At 45.1% G+C, this 20,189-nt stretch overlaps 1 protein-coding gene across 1 annotated transcript in view; it reads left to right on the top strand.

Annotated features, from left to right (window-relative positions):
• Positions 1-2,568: 2,568 nt before the first annotated feature.
• The window catches only part of LOC115321954 (testicular acid phosphatase homolog), a 33,146-nt gene continuing 15,525 nt past the window's right edge, over positions 2,569-20,189 (top strand). The window contains exons 1-2 of the mRNA XM_029982237.2: positions 2,569-2,891; positions 12,321-12,422. Coding sequence (XP_029838097.2) covers positions 2,569-2,891; positions 12,321-12,422 — 425 coding nt within the window. The remainder of the gene's footprint in view (positions 2,892-12,320; positions 12,423-20,189) is intronic.

Here is a 20,189-nt window from a genome sequence, read left to right as displayed (position 1 = left end):
AGAACACCACAAGTTGTTATCCTCGTCTATGCTATGCGCAAGATTGCATAAGGTCTCAAACCAACTCGCCACAACAACCACTCTTCTTGCTCAAGGTAAGTTCTTTTTTTTTTATTGCTGACTGTACATTTAGATGAAAACAAGTAAATAGGAACCACTCCTTTTCTCAAGGTGGCATATATGTTCTTTGGAAGCAGTGGTGCTTGGTTCGCCATAGAGGGGAGAACCACTTCTTTAAATAAAGATGGGAAGAACGACTGCTTTACCTCCTAAGGCGGAACAACTCATCCTCGCTTTTTGCAACCATCGTTCGCACATCGTCTTGTCTTCGTGTTAAGATATTTTCATGCTACATGTACCGAAAGCGAGCCCCTCTAGCCCACTCTTTTTCCTGCCAGAGGAATGCCATAGTTATCTTGGTCATATTTTCAACCATAAACGCATCGTGCTTGATTCCGACCAGACTTGTTTTGTTTTGCAGCCACTGTTTTCTCATGGTTCATCTGGCAAAGGGGATAATAATGTGCGGCACCTTGGCGGGTAATCGTTGTATAGAAACTACCTCGTTAACTCTTAGGCGAGGAAGCTGCAATCTGGGCGCTACTTCATCGACTTTATGAAACATGTTCCAATTTTCAGTTTTGATAATGCCATGAACCTCGGTTTTGTGTTTCCTTGATAGACACACAAAATCGCTGATTCAAATCTGGAGTTGTTTGATTTTATTCCGCGGTGACCATGCGGTTTCCAATCTATTTAATCTCTTTGTCCTGTCGAACTTGGTTTTCGAGGACGTCATCATATTTCTCAGACACCTCTTAAATGTTTTCTTCGATGTCGTCAATGGCCGTTTTCGAGGTTTTCATGCTGTCATGCTTAAGCTCTGTATCCGTAAGTACAAGCACGCTAATTAAGTTCCAGTTTATGTTTCGCTGCCCCCTTCCCCCTCCCTATTCCCCCCACCCCATTGATTTCGCTGGTTTGCAACATGGGAACCGCCAAGACTTGTAACGTCCTCTTTATATTTATATGTTGTCTCAGTTACACCAGAGCAATGGCCCTTGTGTTAAAAACAGTCGCATTTCGAACACGTCAACACATTTTCATCGCTGCCGACCGCGCTTCGACATTTTGAATACGAACATCGTCATACTACGAAATCATCAAGAGCCAGATGGCCAAAGGCAAGAAACGATTAAAAATAAACTCACGTTTAGCAGGAGCAGCAGCACCAGCAATCAGTGCTTTTTTCTATAAATTCCAAGGTGAGACTAACCTGAAAGTAGCACAGGCGAGACGTTAGAGGGATGGTCCGTGTCCCCGAAGATCTCTTTTGACGGAGACGATGGTGTCGCTGGAGACGCTCGGAATGGCGCTTGGTAGGTACAGGGCAATGACGGTGAGAGATCCGTGAGGATGACCTGCCACGTTGAGTAGCGAGAGAAAATCTTAAGGCCTGTGGCTCTCCGGTACGAACCACCAGCATTCAGCAAAACGCGGAAAACTGAAAGTAGCACATTAGTGGCTGTTAGTCGACTGTGCATACTGACGCCGCAGCCGCTGCCAAAGTCAAAGACAAGAAGAATGAACGCTTGCATGTTTGAGCTTTGGACTGCGCTCATGATAATTGCAACGTCATCGTTAGCCTGGCGGCAGAGTAAATATTGCTCATAATGTAATTCTCTCTCTCTCTCGCTCTCTTAAAAAAAATTATATTTGAAACAACCCCCCCCCCCCCCCCCAGACACACACACACACCAAAAAAACAACCTTTTTTTGTTTGGGGGGGGGGGGGGGGGGGGGAGGGGTGAGGGGTGGGACTGTGACGACCTCAGAAATTTCTCCGGTATGCTAATAAATACTTTTCGCACGAAGATACATTAGTGGCTGTTCTAGGGGTCAGTGGCTGTTCTAGGGGTCAGTAATGAAATGATTCAGTCATTGAGCATCTTTTGTTTCTAGTGTTTGAGGCAAAAAGCAAAGATCGCTTTGCAAGCAGGTTGCTATGTTGCCCCCATATCAGAAATTGTGAGCTTAAACGAGTGGCCTCCACTGCTCAAACAGCTGTTTTTGCTCTACTTTGTACACTATAACATATCTATACTCTATAAGCAATTGGATAAAAAATCTGTAAAGTTTCATATTAATAGTTGTTTCTGACCGCTTTGTGCAGTAAAGATGAATTCGAGGTACGACCATTTAAGAAATATTTACCTTTATTGGCTCTATATATTATACCCTTTCGAAAAGCACGGGTCATCTTGTGGCGACTGCGAAAATTACCCAAGTGTTCCATTGTTTCGGCATGTGCTCCGAGCTTTAGTGGGACACGAGTACCGCATCAGCGTCCGGCGAGGAATCAGATTCAATAACATGCCTCGTGCCCACCTAATGGCGACTGTCAGTGTTGCTTGGTGGAGTTCTCTACTCTGTGAATTTTGCTGCACTAGGAATGGTATATAGATTTATATACATATTATGTTCACATGGTGATACGGAATGCGCAAACTCTTGTTTTGGATTGAATGATAAATACGTCAATATTCCTTCCAGAATCAGGAAAGAACCATGGTACATTCGTTGCTCCAAGTCATTTGCCTTCTTCTGGTGTCGCCACCGTCCTTCTGCACTCAAGCTCAGCAAAATGCTTCGGTGCCTCAAGGCCTAGACCTTGTGGTTGGTCTTTTCCGTCATGGTGATAGAGCACCCCTGACGACATTTCCCACTGACTTGAATAGAAACAGCACTTTGTGGATAGACGGCTTGGGGAATCTCACAGCTCGGGGTAAACAAACCATGCGGAAAGTCGGAGAATACCTCAGGGAACGTTATCTTGGTTTCTCGATGTGTGACCCCAACGAAACAATCGTGCGAAGCAGTCCGAAATACAGGTAAGGTTTTTTTTTTTTGTGGTTCGCACATTCTTAGAAAAGAGCTGTCTAATCTGGTTATAAGTTTCGTTTAGTAAAATATTCAATATTATTAATTGTACAGAGTGTCCTTTAAATAATTGTTTTTCGGAACAGCATATTGTATGCTGATTTCGCATCATGAAATCCCTAATTATCGTCATTACATGTTCATCCTCTCATGTAAAGTCGCCCCTGTTCCTCTTTGATTGCTTAATAGAAAAAAAAGAAATGTATAGTTCCGCTCAAGGCCAACCTACTTTATAAGAAGTGCAGTACGCTGCGAGGTATAGACCATTTCGTTGGCGTTGTTCTGCATGTTCTGAAAGGAGGAGTGCGACAATTTTATATTTGGAAGAATTTCAGCTCATATGATTATATAAACAAATTACGCTTAGTTCGTTTAAGAAATGTTTACCCAGTACTAACAAGCTCATCCTAAGAACAGTAGTATGTTTGGCACTGTTTATCTTGGCGCAAGTGAAAAGAAATCGCATTATCTCGACCCGAAATAGTAGAATTCCACTCAGTTATCGCAAAGAGAAGAACACACTAGTTGTCCATCTTTAGCCTCGCCTTGCGGTTATAGAAACCACGGTCTCCCATATTTGCGCGAACACAGAAGTCAAGAAGACCAGTCCCGCAACGCGGCGAAACTTGCCGTCAGCGCCGTGATGAAACGCCTTTTGTCTCGATCGCTCGTGGGTACTTCCGGCGAGGCAAATTCTTTGGGCGCACTTTCAGAAGCTGAATCTGGACGACGCAAGCCCGTTTCCGGCTCAGCTGGGCCCTTCTTATTAAACGCCCGTTTTTCTGTTGTCGTTGTGTTGCGTCGTTTCACACGCGTGTAAATTCAGCAAAGCGAATAATATTAAGTCGTATGCTACCATAATTTTTAGTGTTGTCGTTTGTAGAACCGCTGGTTCACATATTTATTTATTTATTTATTTACTTACAAATACCCTCAGCGCCCCGAGGGGCATTACAGAGGGGAGTAGTAGATTAGTGCGAGGGGAAACTCGGTGTTATCTGTGATGGTGACGATGTTATCGGGAAGGCCATTCCAGTCCATAATAGTTTCGGGTAGAAGTGAAGGCTGGTGGGCTGTAGATTTGGTCTTGGGCCGGAGAATCTTGCATGTGTAGTCCAGTCTTAAAGAAACATAGTTGGGTGGGCTAAGGGGAGACTGATTTAAAGAGGGCGAATAATACACTTTATGCGGGGAGGCAGGGCCTGGAAATTTGGCGACGCAGAGAAAGGGCAGGGAGGGTTAATTGAGATTTAATTTCAGTGACACTGGAAAAATGAAAGCCGTTTACAATTCCCTGTAATGCCGGTTAGAGTGCAGCTCTTAAGGAGGAGGATGGAAGGGTACTAAGGGATAGGTGAATCCTCGAGGTCACGTGACCTCAAGGGGGGGTCGTGTGACGTCAGGGGATCACGTGACCTTGGGGGAGGGGGTCACGTTAACTCAGGGGGGTCACGTGACCTCAAGGGGGTCAAGTGACCTCGGGGGGGGGGGGGGGGGGGGGGTCAGCACCTGGAGGGGGGGGGGGGGTGGCGGGGTCACGTGACCTGGGGAGTCACGAAACCTTAAGGGGGTCACATGACCTCGCGGTTACGCCGACAGCGACACCGACGCCGACGGCGACGCCGCTCAAGCCGGAAACGGGCCCCTAAGAGCTGCGATCTAAAACAGGAGTAATCGGAAAGAGTGAAATGAGCTGCGCGGTTTTGGACTGCGTCTATTGCATTGGTGAGAAATGAATGGTGCAGATGCCACATCGATCAGGCGTATTAAAATTTAGGGTGAACAAGAGTAATATAGAGAAGTCTTCAGACGGTAGAAGGAGCGGACTTGACATTACACGGAATATAACCAAGAGAGCGATTACCTGAGGATATGATCTTATCGACACGAACATTCCAGGACAAATTATTAGCTAAATAAACACCTAAATATTTATATTAATAGCTATAAATAACTAAGTATTTATATTTATAAAACCCAAATATTTACTCATATAGTTGTGTTATCTCGCCACAATCCATAGCTTTCATAAAACATTGAATGTTGATTTGGTTGATTGAAAAATTAACCAGTCTAATTGCGCCTTTTAATAGACTAATCCATTGTAAATCCGTTCGTTGATTTGTCTTAAGTCATATTGTCACGAATGACGAGGTGACGAGCAAGTAATAACTGAGGAAACTGAAACGTTTGATGGGGCGAACTTGTGCCCTAAAGCAAAAAGGAAACAGAAGGTAACAAGACAGCGTCGCAGGCGTCGAAGTCGGCGTAGCGGCAGGATAGAACGCTATGGCAAGACTGCCTGCGGCTCAGCACGCGGAGCCCCTTATGTACACGCGTGAGATTCTGGAACAAGCGCCTTAGAAAGTTTGGTGCGTAGAACAGGTGGCCTCTAACAAGCAAGAGCATTCTCGAAATTACCAGAACACTAAAGTGCGAAAATAAGCAAAAGACGCGTCGCTCCCAGGAATTGAAACCTGGCTCTTCGCGTGTGAACCAAGCACGATAACCGTTAAGCCACGGCTGCGCTGCCTACTTGGCCAGCTGCGCGTGCGGCAATAGTGCATGAAAGGCGTTAAAACTACATTTTTTTACCTTTTAAAAGAAAGTATTTTTTCTTTTAAAAGGCTTTCTTTTAAAAGAAAGCCTTTTAAAAGAAAGTATTTTTAGGGTTACCATTTAAACGGTATAATCACCCTCAATGACAATTACAAGTACCTATTCAGAAGAGATTTGCCGCGTAAGCCTGTGTCCAAAAGAAGAGACGTGAAAAATATTAAAGTAGGCATTTTGTTTTTAATTTCCCTTTTCATAACTTTCTCCCGAACAAACTTCCAAATAAATGGCAAAACAAGATCGCAATTAAAGCACTATTTGAATATTCTGAAGGTTAATCGATGAACCGCTCAGTCTCGATATACGTTAGGTTACGGCGAAGGGTTATCGGAAACTCTAAGGAAAGTCGCCAGCCCTCATCACGAAAAGAGTGTCGCTGCGGCCGATGCTCTTTGTGTCGTGATGCGGGTAGTTTGTTGGAGCTGCAGAGTTTACTACGTTTGAATAGAAGAATATTTAGCCGGAAATCTATAATATTATCCTCTCGACATCCGCGGCCCTCTCTGAAAAATAAAAGCGGCTGATCCCACGCCACCGAGAAGAGCATCTAACAAAAGGCACGCTGCTGCGTTGCTCGGTAACACTTGTTTTTTCCACACGCGGCAGATATATTTGAACGGTTTGTTTCACTTGTTTTAGTTGTCCCAATTTGGTTGTCCTACCAACGAACAGTTTGCGGATTGCAAATAGAAGGGGCACTCTGTCCTCATCGCAATGTAGTAGAATTAATTCTTCCGACTCTGAAAAAACGTACCCACACCATGTCACAGGAAAGGGAAACATTGGCGGCAACGAAACTTTTTACTTATAGCGACTAACAATATCACGGTAACTTCCGATAGAATACTAACGTTTCTCAATACGAAATATTTATATTGCTGCGAAAGCTAAAAGTAACAAAAATATGCATAGAACCTGCGATTCCACAACACACAGTACTAAAAATTATGTAAGTATTCGGGTTGGAATTTGTTGTTTTGTTGAACTTCCACGCAGGGGAACCGATATATTTCTTTTTAAAGACACAAATATTTAACATAAATAACGCTGTTCACCTGGAAACAGGCATCCGTCGTGGTGGTTCATGCTTCAAACGTCTCCCTAAAGCAGACGACGCATAAAAAAAAGCGATTATTTTAATTTAGGCCATACGCTCTTAACACGATTCAATCTTCACTGAAGCACTGAACAGTACCGCAACATTTACTAATAAAATCGTTTTTCTACCAATACTATGCGACAAAATAAACGCCAGAATCTACACCGCCCCGCGCGTGAACTTGGAAAGCCTATGGGGCGGCCATGCTTCTATCCCCGCCTTGATGATGATGATAGCGCGACAGCTGCGCCGCCTCATATATGTCGATCTCGAGGCCAATATGTGATATTCGGTGAAAACGAAAAAGCATTGCGGAGGAGATAGGGAAGACACCGCCAATGCGGCACATTTGTCTAACCTTTATAATGCACTAAATGCAGCTTAAACGGAAGCTGAAGAGGTTTTTGAATTCGGAGCAACATTAAAAGTTGTAATGTAGGACCCTTAAAATTAGGTGTCATAAGCTTTCTTTCGATCTCATTAGTAGGAGCGTACGTTACTCATACACTCAGTTGGGAAATTCACCTTGAAACCCGAACCGCTCGCGACCACCAAGACCAAAATGGATCAGAATACAATTACAGCGGCGGCCTTTAGCGACGAGTCAATTTGGTTCTCGGCCGCATGGACTGGATAACAGAAGAGAAAAAAATCTTCCATCCGGCACAAACCGGTTTTAGAAAACATCTTGGGACACATGACAACCTTCTAGCTAGTAATTCAATCAGGAGTTCTAAGATCTCCGACAAAGCACTATCAAGTACGAATCCTCGTGGCCGTACACATCAAAAAGGCCTACGATTCGCTTCCCATACCAAGCCAAATTCCATACCCTCAAATGATAAGGAATACTGGGTAAGCCACTTAACTTAGTTAAAGCGTTTCTGAAACATAGAACGTATGCCGTTGAAGTAGGTCAGCACCTCAGCTCCGTAAAGTCTAACAACATCGGCGTACCCCAGGGATCGATAATATCACCGACTTTGTTCAACCTCGCGTTCTCTCTATTGCTGTGGGAGCTGAACAAAATAGAAGGACTTTGCTGTACTGTATATGCGGATGACATAACAATATGGACAAACAGAGACCACTCGAACCGCCAGCAAGAAATCCTGCAAGTGCGATTAAACACGATCGATACGCATCTCAAATCGATTGGACTTAATCCATCGGCAGAAAAGAACCGATACATGATTTTCGGCTATAAGGCACCTGCCAACGTGGAACTAAAATTTGACGGAAAAACTGTCGAAAGGACAGATGATCACCAAATACTGGGAATAATGGTCAATGTTAGGAACGACCCAACTAAATGGGTAGAAAGAATGACCAAAACGTGGAAACAAGGAACATCGCTAATCAGAAGAATTGCAAACAGACTCGGAGGGAAGGGAGAAAAAGTGGCTCGAACACTGACTAACCGGTGCTCATCTTAAGATTATGTATGGGCTAAGATTTTACAAGATCGATAAAAAGAAGCTGCAGAAACTAAAGAGTTTACTAAACGATGCGAGACGGTGCATTGCAGGATTACGTCGAAACGTCAAGATCGAATAACAGAAATCTGTCCCTTTCCCGAGTTTTGAGGAATTATGAGCGACACAGTAAGAAATTCATAAAATTGAAATGCTCATCACGAAACAATAGCGACGTATTATGAATCTGCTAAATCAAGACAGAGCGAGCTGGATGACTTTCCGGAACAGATATCACCATGGGAACGGATAACGGTAGTTCAAGGCACGCCCGTTCCTAAGAGGATGGGCCCTGATCATCAAGAAAGAAGACGACAATATGCCAAAAAACACAACGAAAAAATTGAGCTCATCCGCAATGACCCCGAGGTAGCGATATACTATACGGACGCGGCGGTCAGCAACAATAAAGCAACGATAGCCTTTCACCTCTTAAACATAGGCACATGCATGGGCAAACCCAAAAGCTGCAGACACGCCGCAGGAAGCCTGAGCGCAAACAGTCTTGGGTGCAGTAGAACACGCAAGCAACAATGCAATCGACAAGAAAAGAATAACCAATTTTACCGATTCAGAAGTGGTTATTAGAATGTGTGAGGTACTCCATGCGGTAAGTCCGACAATATGAAAAATCTTCAAGGTGGCAATAACAAAACAGAAGAATAAGAATCTGACGATGCTCCTGCGTTGGATCCCGGGATACGCCGAGATTAAGGGGAATGAGATTGCCAACAAAGTCGCGAAAGAGTACAGTCGTTCCCTCCTTTCCGACAGACCAGACCAATCTCAACGAGATCACCCGTACTCTACTATGTTAAAAAAAAAATTGAGTAAACATTACGATCCTATAGCTTTCATAAATAAGGCAAAGAAGCAACTACAGCAGCAACTACGAAATAGGCATGTCGAAGAACAGGACCCCATCTCTTCTGGGCTCAAAAGATACCAAACAGTTCTCTTGAGAAGGGTAAGGACAGGAAGTGCTATAACCCCGCACCTTCTCAAGAAATAGGAGACGCGCACAAATTTGAGACAAGACCAGTAATTCATACCCAAACTACCAGAGAGTAACATTTGTAGAGAAGACCCCATCAAATACCGATCCTCTCCTGTGGAACTGCAAACACCTCAGAAGAAAAAGGGAGCGTGCACAGGCAGGAATAGATCATGAAGACAAGTCCAATAACCTTATTGAATGGATAAGTCCAGCAGGAGATTTCGGAAGAAAACTTCAACTGCTCAGATTCGTCATTTTCTACCTGGAGAAAACGGGCCTCAGTAAAACTCTTTTGAATTTTTTTTCTTCACCATTCCGTAGAGCAATCGCCTGAGCTTTATTTATGAAAGCAATAAACGTACTTCATCATCATCATCATCATAGCTACGGCGAGATGACACTGCGAGATCGCGCCACCGGCCCCTGCGCCCGACTGAACCGATGCCTGCAGCCGTGCAGTTCCCGGAGTGGCGGCTGCTGGAGAAATGGAGGCGTTGCGATCGTGTCTTGTTCGGTTCTCGAGTACGGTTCGGAGGCACTTTTTCTAAGCAGGCTCCTATGGCAGTTCCCCAACTAAGTTGTTCTAGTAACCTTGGTAGGAGCGTCGTTATAACCAACTGGACTGCCGACGTAGACTCGCTCGCTGTGGCGCGCCGAGGGTCGGAAGGCAGTGCTAGAGTTCCTGTATAGGCTCCCAACGGGAGTAAGAGTTGCGCGTCTGTTTTCCACTTGCCGCTGCGCCGCTATTCGCCGAGATCAGATCGCGTGAGGAGCAGACTCAAAAGCCGTGCAGGCAAGTGGACGTTGCATGCGTCCCGGTGTACGTTCCCCTGCTTTTGATCGCGCCGTGCGATTCGAACGCGCGGCGTCGCTATTCTCCGAGTTCAGTCGCGTGAGGAGCAGGCTCCAAATGCCACGCAGGAAAGATGGCGCTACGGGGATGAACGCGGAAATCTAGCTCCCGTAGGGAGCCTATACAAGAGCTTGAGAAAGCGCGACAATAAAGAGAAAAACTAGCAAAAGTGACGACATCAGCGGAATCGGATGACCCTTGCTCGCCACTAAGCTGGCTTGGGGACGCCGGCGATGACGTCACGACGCTCTGGAGACAGATAACTGGTGACAGAGAGGATATCAGCAGACAAGATCGCAAACTCCTTGACCCCAACTCGAGTCACTCCGTCGGAGTCTCCATTACACGGGCTCTTAGATTACCTCCAGACAGCAGTTTGCTCCCTCTGTGGCAAGTTCCAGTTGGTTCATTTTGTTGTGCCTTTCTCGGGGAACATTGTAAGACGGCCGGCATGCAGGCAGAAGAACATAAAAGACGCAAATTGGACGCTGCAGCCGCTCAAGCGTAAGGTTGGGTCGTTGTTTGGTCTTTATGACGCCTGAACTTGAGGCTGGAGCGAATGCAACTTCTCATAAGCACAGCCGGAATTTAATTGACTTTGTCTATTGCCAGTAATGGTTATGTTCCAGCTTTATTTCACGTAGTTGTCACTTGAAAAAAAAAACACGTAAACAAAGTAAGATTGTGATGTTTTGCGCGTGTATTTCACACCGTATCAGAATGCAGAAGCTGCGCTGCTTTCTTTAGCGGGGCGGCTATGGGATAATTTAGTGAAACCGCCTCAGGAACAAAGAACGAACGCAATGTACATGCATGCAAACAAGAACCGTTGCGTTCTCAAGGTTGCGTTTGCCATCAACTCACATCACACGAATAAGATTGAAATAACACAGAAAACATCTGGTGGACACGAGCAAGAGGAAGTAACAAACATTGTTTGCGAAGCTATACGTGCTCACGAGTAGCGAATCCAACGAAAAGATGGACATAAGGACGCAGACGATTAACTTCAAGCATCACGCAAGACTACCGCCACATTTCCATTTCATCACAATGCCGCACAATATTTCGAATCACATTTCGTTGCTTCTGCGATGATACATCCATTGTGAAGTCCGTCGGTTTATCAGATACGTTTGCCGGACAAACCGGCAGTAGCGACATGGCTACCAAAACGAGCTCGAGCTGCTCTCGATCGGCGTCTGCTCTTGGCTGGACCAGGTGGAACTGCGTCACTCTTCCGGAAATATGACTATTTGACTCCACGAAGACCGAGTATGTGGACGGAGCTCCGGAGTTCGACTCAAGTCCCGAGTACCGCAAGTGCGCGTGGACCGTTTGGTAGTGGTAGTGACTTGAGTCGTAACTCCCGAGTCGCTGCCTAACGCACCCAATTGCTGGACATATTTTTCAAAATCAATGCGGTTTGCGTTTACCTCTGCCAAAGATAAGTGCGATAACTGAATTCACGGGACAAAAAGCGATAGACGATTTGCACACGTGCCAAATTACAGCCGCCATTGCTGACCTTCTCTTCTCTTACCCAAATACCGAGCCAGTGAAACGGGCGTTGACGAGATTCTTCAAAGGCCAATGCTGATGAGAAAGACACAGTAGTATCTAAAATGGCAATAAACTGCCCTGGCATGGTTATGACGAAATTAAGTAAACGTTATAGGAGGAAATCAAAATTGAATGTCGGTTATGGCGGCGCCCACGCACAGCTGCTGAAAAGCGTTCGCTCCTAACTCAGATTTCTTGAAAAGTGCTTCAGCTTCTATTTAAGTAGTTTGTTTTATTCACATCAGCGACCGCATCAAGACTGCCAATCACTTAAAAAAAATACGCTTATAATAATCGGCCCGGTGCAGACCGCATTCGCTAATTCAACCAGTAAGTGTGCCCGACCCATCGATACCGCACGACTTGATACGGTTTTAGCTACGAAGGGGTATGACCTTCAACTCCAACAATGAAGCTGCGAGAAGTTTAAAATGTGCGCTGTGTTACATGGTTAAACTATTATTGTGGATTAGAATTGATCGGAAAAGCAGTTTGCGAACATGCACAACCTACTATCGGCCGTTAGCGCTGAATCATCCCGTGCAGGTGAGGTGTCTCAAGCTCAGAAAAAAGCTCACATCACATAAGTAATTATTTTGAATAGATATATTTCTTCGACACCATGTCGCCACTAATAACTTGCTTTCTCCCTAATACATGCGAGTACCTTTAAACCTGCAAAACTCTAGGGTCGTCCCACTATAGATGTACAGAGAACCCGAGGGAAACCGCCATATAAAGACTAGAGGTTTACACCTTTTGCTGATTACATTGCAGGTGCTTCAAGAGTGCGGCTCTTGTGCTCGATGGTCTCTACCCGGACAAAAAACAGAGTCTGTTCCATCTGACGAGAATGCCCGAGCATCACGATAAATACACGTAAGTGAACGTAGGCCCCTACTTTTTTGCTCGTCATGATAGTGAGAATTACAGCCGTTCTTAGGATATTGTCGCAGATAGAAAAGGTGCGACGGGCGTAAACTGAAAATAAAGATTTAATCGAAGTTAAAGCAAGTGGGCAGGCGAGCTGGTTAACGATAGACATAGTAATCCTTGAGCGAGGAGAAAAAGAAAAAGCGCGGAAAAACACAAAACCCTGTGCATGTGTTTGTCAGTCTCTTTTTTGTCCCCTCGCTTCAGGGTTACTAAATGACCCTGAATAAGAAAGGTAGCGACATCTTCTCCTTGCTCCTCTTATGCGCACACAATTTACCTTTGTGTTTTTTTTTTTCTTTTTACACCCGCGCGTTGACTGTAGCGGCGCCTGGATCGGCCCAAGATAGCAGACGCCCTTCCTAGACTTGAGTTAGGGTGCAGTCAAAGGATGAAAGACAAGCAAATACATACAAAAAGCGCACTGTCATGGTCTAACAGCCTCGAAGGACGTGCTCAAAGAAAGACGATGAAAACCGTGACGTTGCACAGTCGGCGTTATTTGATTGGAGACTTGAGCTTAGCACTGCACTCCGACAATAGGCATTCCTTCTCCCTCCTCATCTGACGTGCACACCATTTATCTTTATGTTTTACTTTTTTACACCCGCGCGTCGACTGTATGGCCGCCTGGATTGGCCCAAGAATGCAGGTGGCAATCTTCAAAGGATGTCGGTACTTTTCCATATAAAGGGGCTTTAGTGTTACTATGTCAGGTTTAATCAACATACTTGTACCAAAAACCAAATAAAGAAAAACGGTGAACGTTGGAACAGCAGAAGGGAACGTCACGGCGTCTTCGTCATAGCTGGCTGGAGCGAGAATTAGTGCGTCGTTGTCCTGAGAGTCTGAATGAGTCAGCAAAGCCACGGTTATCTCCATATCTGGAATATTCGACCTGGGACGCTCGGGAGTGAGCTAGGGCGAGACTGACTCGGCAAGGTCATTCTGGCCTCCTAATCTTTTATACTCGGCGGAAAGAGAAACACTTATCTTCTAGAAGTACTGTGTGCCTTATCGGTCATCACGCGGCATTACTCCCTTCCCCCTTAAAAGTGCATCGTTACGATGCAACCTTAAATCTCGCTCGCTCCCCACTACCATAACCACTGCCCCCCCCCCCCCCCCCCCCCCCCCGCCGCTTCCTCCGGAATAGTTCCAACGAATCTGAGCCGGATAGGGTTAAGTGGACAGTCGACTCGTGGCCGAGTAGCTTGATTGTAAACTCGCCACAGCGTAGCTAGCCGTGCACAAAACCTGCTACAAATTGCGGCCATGGTTCGAGCTGAGTGAATACTCCCCTATAGAGAGGTGAATTCAAGACGACTATTAGGGCCGCACACGGACAGCGCAAAAACAATAACAAATAAACGTTAGAAAAACGCGTTCCTCGCGCCATTCTACGACGTGCTTTGAGGGAAAGCGAACACGTGGCTGCAAAGACGCTTACTTTTTTCTAAAAAAATTTCTCTTGGCCCATTGCAAACAACTTCTGAGGAATAATATTACTGAAAGAAAAGTATCAACATACAAGGGATATTATTTATTGCTAAGGTGATCACCGAGAAAATACGTATTTAAAAAAAAGAATGACATCAATAAAAGGTGGAAGCGCAGCCCTCGGTATTAGTAATCGGGGTAGTGGGTGTTCATGTCGACCTTTGCATGCTCTGTGTATGTGATCATTGTATATGATGTTCAACAGACGGTATCACGTGATCTAGTACATGAAATGTATGTACGTGTGTGTATAATAAACATGCACGAAGCGCAATGGCTGCGCAAGGAAGCAAAATTATTTCTAAGGCCTAGGAATTGGGTGGTACCAGCGCTACCTGGCCTAGCTACTTCCCACTACTCTTCTTGACCGAGCCATCTGGTGGGGAGGTATTTAACCTTCTTTCACGCTTCGGGATATTTTCTGGTTACGGTGCAATGAGCCAAGTAGGTTGCTTTGAATTAGTTCTTTTAAACGCGCTTTTTGGTTTCGCGAAGGATTTACCACTCCTGAGTGGCGCGTGGTGTTGACGAAGGTTATATGGCTCGAGGAATAGGAAAGCTGAGACCTGAATTGCGTGAAATGGCCTGGTTTCGGTTGTATCTGCTTAGCATCGCAGTGTTCACACTTAAACTTAATCGGCAGCCAGAGGACTCAGTAACTGCGTTCGAAACGCGAGTTTTCTTACTTGCGTGGGAAGCTGGCCTCGGCAAGGAATACAGTGCGTGAGAAGCTCATGGTTGTATCAGTCTACGATGAACGACTGCGGGTGATGGACGGGACACCAGGATGAGATTGGAACGACTCCCTCGTCGTCCTCTTTTATTTAAGCACCTCAAAGCTATCCTCGTCGTACATCCTCTTTTCTCTAAAGTTATAAAAAAGAAAAAGGAAAATGTAAAATTAGGACTAGACAGAAATGTTAGAATACCAAAAACATAAACAAACGAGAAAAGAAACCAAAAAAAGTACGGCATCTGTTAGAACGACATATCATAACTTCGATTGGAAGCCTGCTACATCTGCCAGATCGGCGTGATGAGGACTCCTGCTGTGTCTGAGTTTGCGGTACTTCATAGTCCTCTGTATCTTCATATGTAGAATCTGGTCCAGGCGACTCCGGTTGCCCAGCATTTTTCGATTCTGAGTCGCCGTTTTCTTCTGTTGTCCCTGAATCACAATCTTCGTCAACGTCCAGGAAATGTTGCCGGTTGTGACGGAACGTCCTGCCATCTTCTGTGATGACGCTGCAAGATCTAGGAGCGACGTCCAGCCCCACTGTTGCTTTCATGGACCACTTTCCGTTGTTTAGAATACGAACGGTGTCTCCTGGCTGCAGAGGCTCTAGATGTCGTTCCTTTTTGAGGTTCTGGGTGTGCGTTCGAACAGGTGGTGCTGGGCTCTAAGAAAAGTCAGGAACAAGGGTTCGGATACCGTGACCCATCCAAAGCTCTGATGGAGAGAGACTGCCTTCCAGAGGGGAGCCGCACGGTAGCTGAGCAGGCCCAACAAAAAAGTCATATTCTGTTGATTGTGCTTTGCGGATTATCCGCTTGACCACTTGGACGCCTTTCTTCGCTAGGCCATTGAAGCGGGGATACCAAAGGTTTGAGACTATGAATAAAATAATACCACGTAGAGAAGTATTTGAATTCTTTTGCAGAAAACTGCGGACCTCTGTCTGTGCAAACTTCCAATGGTATTTCATGATGTGAAAAAATGTGAGAAAGTTTGGTGATCACACCATTAGCAGTTGCGTAATGAAGCTCCTCCACGTCTGGATAATTGGAGCACCTGTCATACACCACTAGGTAATGTTTGCAACCTGGACTCCCGAGGGCGACCCCGACAGCCATCGAAACAATGAGCCTCGATAGTGAACCCGTTCTAGCTTCGAATTATTAAAATGCTATATCAGTTGGCTGGTCTCCCCATTCACTCTCGTCCAAAAGGAACCATAATACCAAGGTTGGGTCTGCTATCTGTTAAAACAAGAACATACCTGGACAAACCTGACACTGATGGTAGGCGAGCACCAGATGGCTTCCTGCCAAATGGCTGGAAAATTTGTGCATTTATGCATCCTCTCAGAACTCGAACGATGGTCGTCGCAGTTATGGGGTCTCACAATCCACAAAACAGTGGGGCCGCTTTTACTAGATCCGGCATTTCTATCCAGCGTCAACATGTGCAACCAAATAAATCGAGCCCTATCCGGCAAAAGCAGTTGACTTAAAAAGCAACCGAGAGGACAAAAAAAAAATATAAACTAAATTAAATATATAGCTTTTTTAGTTCCTCTGTTCTTCTTTCGTTTCCGCATGGCATCGGCCAGCAGGGTGGGTAAGCGTCATGACGCACCATTAAAGCACGTCCTAAAAATATTCCCTTAGGCAGGCCCAGAGCATTCGTTGCTAAGCTCAAGAGCTACTTGCCTTTCAAAGGGAAATTACGGGAACATAACTGGACAAACTTGACGCGAGGTGAACACCCGATTGTCTCCAGCCAAATGGCTCGCGAAGTTTTATCTGTGTATGTATCTTCTCGGTATTGGAAGCATGGTCGCAATCACGGCGGTTTCACAATTCAAAGAGCAGTGCGGCCGCTTTTACGGGGGCTAACATCATTATTGATTATCAACACGCGCAAACGAATAAATCAAGCCAGATCAAGCTAAGTAGCTGACATGATACGCTAGGCTAACGCCAGTGCCGCTACGAAAACCAGCACCCGCGCAGAACTTCCGATGTTGCGCACTCAGATGTTCGCGGCAAACTTGGTCGGTTGAGACCTCGGTGAACGCAAAAAGACACAGACTCATATAAATGAACGATCTATACTTGTAATCTACGCTCGTTGAGCACGCCGCGAACGCCGGCATCCATGTTCTTTATCGTTTGATATATGGAGACATTCTAGTGTGCGCTAAAGGTTCAGCGCAGAGAAGGCGCTCGTTCCGTTTCCTTCTACTACTCTTGTCTGTGTATGCTGTGCTGTTTCTTAGACACTAACCAGCTCGCCAGCATCGCCACCTTAATAGAGGTTCAGCTGCCGCTAGTGCGCTGTTGAAAATTGAAACGGACAGCAACCAGTCGAAACTTATACTCCGGTAATTTCTACCGGGCAAATTCGTTGCATTTTGACTTTGAGCTTGGTTATAATAGAAAAAGATGTGAATATTTATAGCGTAGTAAATAACTTAAAACTTCTCCCAACAACGTAAATAAAAATATGTCAGTTATTTTTTTCTTTAAGTTCAAGGCATTGAACACAGTCCTAAAACAACTTCACAAATACACTTGTGTGCACTGTGGGCACTCTTGGCTCGAACACGGTGCGGCGCTTATCTGCATGGGGAATTTACGTGCCAAGCGAAAGAAGGATATCTGAAAAAACAAGAGAGACGCACGAAATGCGTAATATAGGATTGGTAACTCTCTGTGGGTGTAGTTGATAAAAGTAATGTGAAGAGCAAGAAATATATTTTAATTTGCAATGAATGTGTATTGGTTTAATCTTTTTCTTCGTGCATATATGCATAGGCGCTTGTTTTGTGTTCAAAACATCACGCGCAGGTTCAAAATCTGTGAAAATAGGGAGAAGGCAGAAATCAGGTGCTCGATAAAAGGAGCCCGGCATAGGAAATAATAATAGAAAAAGACACCTTTCATAGACGACGTACTTAATTCTTTATGTTTTTAGTATTTTTTAAGCGGTCACAAAGATGCCCAACGTGGCCATTTCCATTAACTGTGGCAGTCCTGTCATTTCTTTGTTTATTAATACGATTAGCCTAGAAGGGCAGATGCAAGGTGGAGTTTTAGCACTCAGTACAATAGAAAGCAAAAAATACAAGTTGGGCCAATGTTTCGGATACATGCAAAAAGTTCAGACAAAGTTTCACTGCTAACACCCCACAATATTGTTTTAAACATGTTTTAAACACAATTAAGGAAGCATGACTCACTGCTCACAACTCCAAATAAATAAAAATGAAGTTCAATACACCCACACATGTAAAAAAGCAAAAAAATAAATACAGTATATTTAAAGTCGAGCCTGCACTACAGGACGCTATGCAGGCGAGCCCATATCAGCAATATATCAACGTCACCGGAATGTTGGCGAACCTTGAACACGCTATACATTTTCTTATTGTTATTTCGCTTAGAACAGTCGCGTGTTTTTAAGCACGTGTTGTGGAACAGGTTTGGGTCTTGAATATAGCGTAGTTTAACATCGTTCACTAATAAATACAGATACAGACAAAGAAAAAAATTTAAACTTTTACAATGATAATAAAGGTACATACTATTCGGTACGACCTGAATTACAAAACTGATCCATGTTAGTTTCCTGCGAAGAGGCAGAATGCAAGCTTGTTTCCCATAGGAATGCACAGGAGCACCGCTTAAATAGACGATTGCTTTCTGCTTCAATTTGCATCCTCGAAGGTGCATAGACACTGGCTCACTAGTGACAGTTGAACCTATAGCGTACATTATAATAACTCCATGGCTTGAAAACTAAACAAAAAGGCAATCTCTGAATATTTTTGAAAACTGTAGCGACACTATCTAGTCTTTTGTTCCTCAAACATAATACTGTTTTTGAAAAAAGGCAAAATCATATGCCATATAGCTTCGCCAAGGCTGGAAACTCCTCCGACAACCCATGGGAGCGGCAGCGAACGCGACAGTGAGGCCTCTAGCGGACTCGGAGTTTACGGAAACAGACGACACAATGGAAACGTATAGGCTCGGCGACGTCGTCGAGCTCTGCGAGCGCCGTTTCCTCACCCCAACAGCTGAAACAATTCATTGCGGTCAGACCGCTTGCAAAGCCGAATCCACTGATCGCAACTGCAAGGACAATCAAACAACAACGCGCGCATAAACAAAGATAGAGCAGTTTATTTAGCAGCCTCGAACACCGCTCACGGGATCACACGCGTTTGAAGCTCGTCGGGGAAGGGGAAAAAAAGCATTTAGCTCAAAGAAGTTGGGGGTAGCTCGGTCCAAGGTCACCGGTATGCAGGAGCGGAGGCTCGGTAAATCACACTCTAGATATGAATTTACAATATTTACACAGTTATTTTGACTAGCGCTGAATTCCAGATCCGTGCAGCTCGTGGTCCAGGCGCCTCGTGTCCTTAGCTCGTGCCTGTCCCGTGAGCGTGGCGCCGTTCAAGCGCTGGATCGCTGCCGCTACCTGCCGCTACAAGGTCATGTGACGTCAGTTTTCCCGCTAAATATAGGGGAGAAACTGGATTGATTTATAGGTGACGTTACACAAAGTTCTACGACGTCATTTGCCCGCTATATTTAGCGTTGAAATTGAAATGGTGGTGAGGTCGCGTGGCGTCAATTTTTCTGCTAAATTTAGCGGGCAAGTTGGGAGGAGGGGAGGGTATGGAAAAGGAGGGGAGGGTACAGAGAAGAAGAGGATATGCAAATGTAGGAGGGGAGAGTAGGGAGGGGAGGGAAGGGTGCAGAGGAGGAGAGGGTACGCAGAAGGGGTAGGGGAGGAGGGGGAATTGAGAATGAGGAGGAGGAGGAGGAGGGTAAGAAAGAGGAGCAAGGCACAGAAGAGGATGAGGGTGCAGACCAGTATGTGAGGAAAGTGATCTATGTTTGTGCATATAGATAAATTTCTTTCTCAATTTGTTTAGCACGGTATATTGCAAAATTGAAATTCCTCAAGAGCTGCGCTCTGATTTCGCATTACAGAGATTTGTAAACGTATTTCATTATTATTGGAATGGTTAAGGGATAAAAAGGAATGAAATCATGCAGAAGAAACGATTTTAATAAAAATAAAATTATGATGATGATGTTGGGCAAAAAGGGGAAAATGACAGAAAAATCTACCTGGTTATTCAAGGAGACGGCAGGCTCTTTAAATCGACCGGAAAATTCGGTTTCTTAACCTATCGCGCAACGACTTTGTGCAGCCTTGCCCAGAGATGGTGCATTTTTTTGTAAAATTTACAAAGAGGGAACTTACCCGAGGAAAAAGTAAAGAAAGAAAAAGGCTTAGCTCCTATGGAAACGCAGCGAAGACACCGGTCTGCAAAGAACACGGCGCCGTTTCGCACGGGAGACAAGAGATGACGCAAGCGGTCGCGACGCCAACTGCCGCCAACGAACGAGCAGACGACGCCGAGAACCGGCGTATTGAGCAGACAAGGAACTGAAGTTCCTTGTTGTTACCGC

Source organism: Ixodes scapularis, unplaced genomic scaffold (genome assembly GCF_016920785.2).
Source record: "Ixodes scapularis isolate PalLabHiFi unplaced genomic scaffold, ASM1692078v2 PGA_scaffold2__306_contigs__length_199485367, whole genome shotgun sequence".
In the NCBI taxonomy this organism is placed as follows: domain Eukaryota; kingdom Metazoa; phylum Arthropoda; class Arachnida; order Ixodida; family Ixodidae; genus Ixodes; species Ixodes scapularis.
Note: the sequence above shows the minus strand (reverse complement) of the source record. Positions and strands in the feature narration are given on the sequence as shown.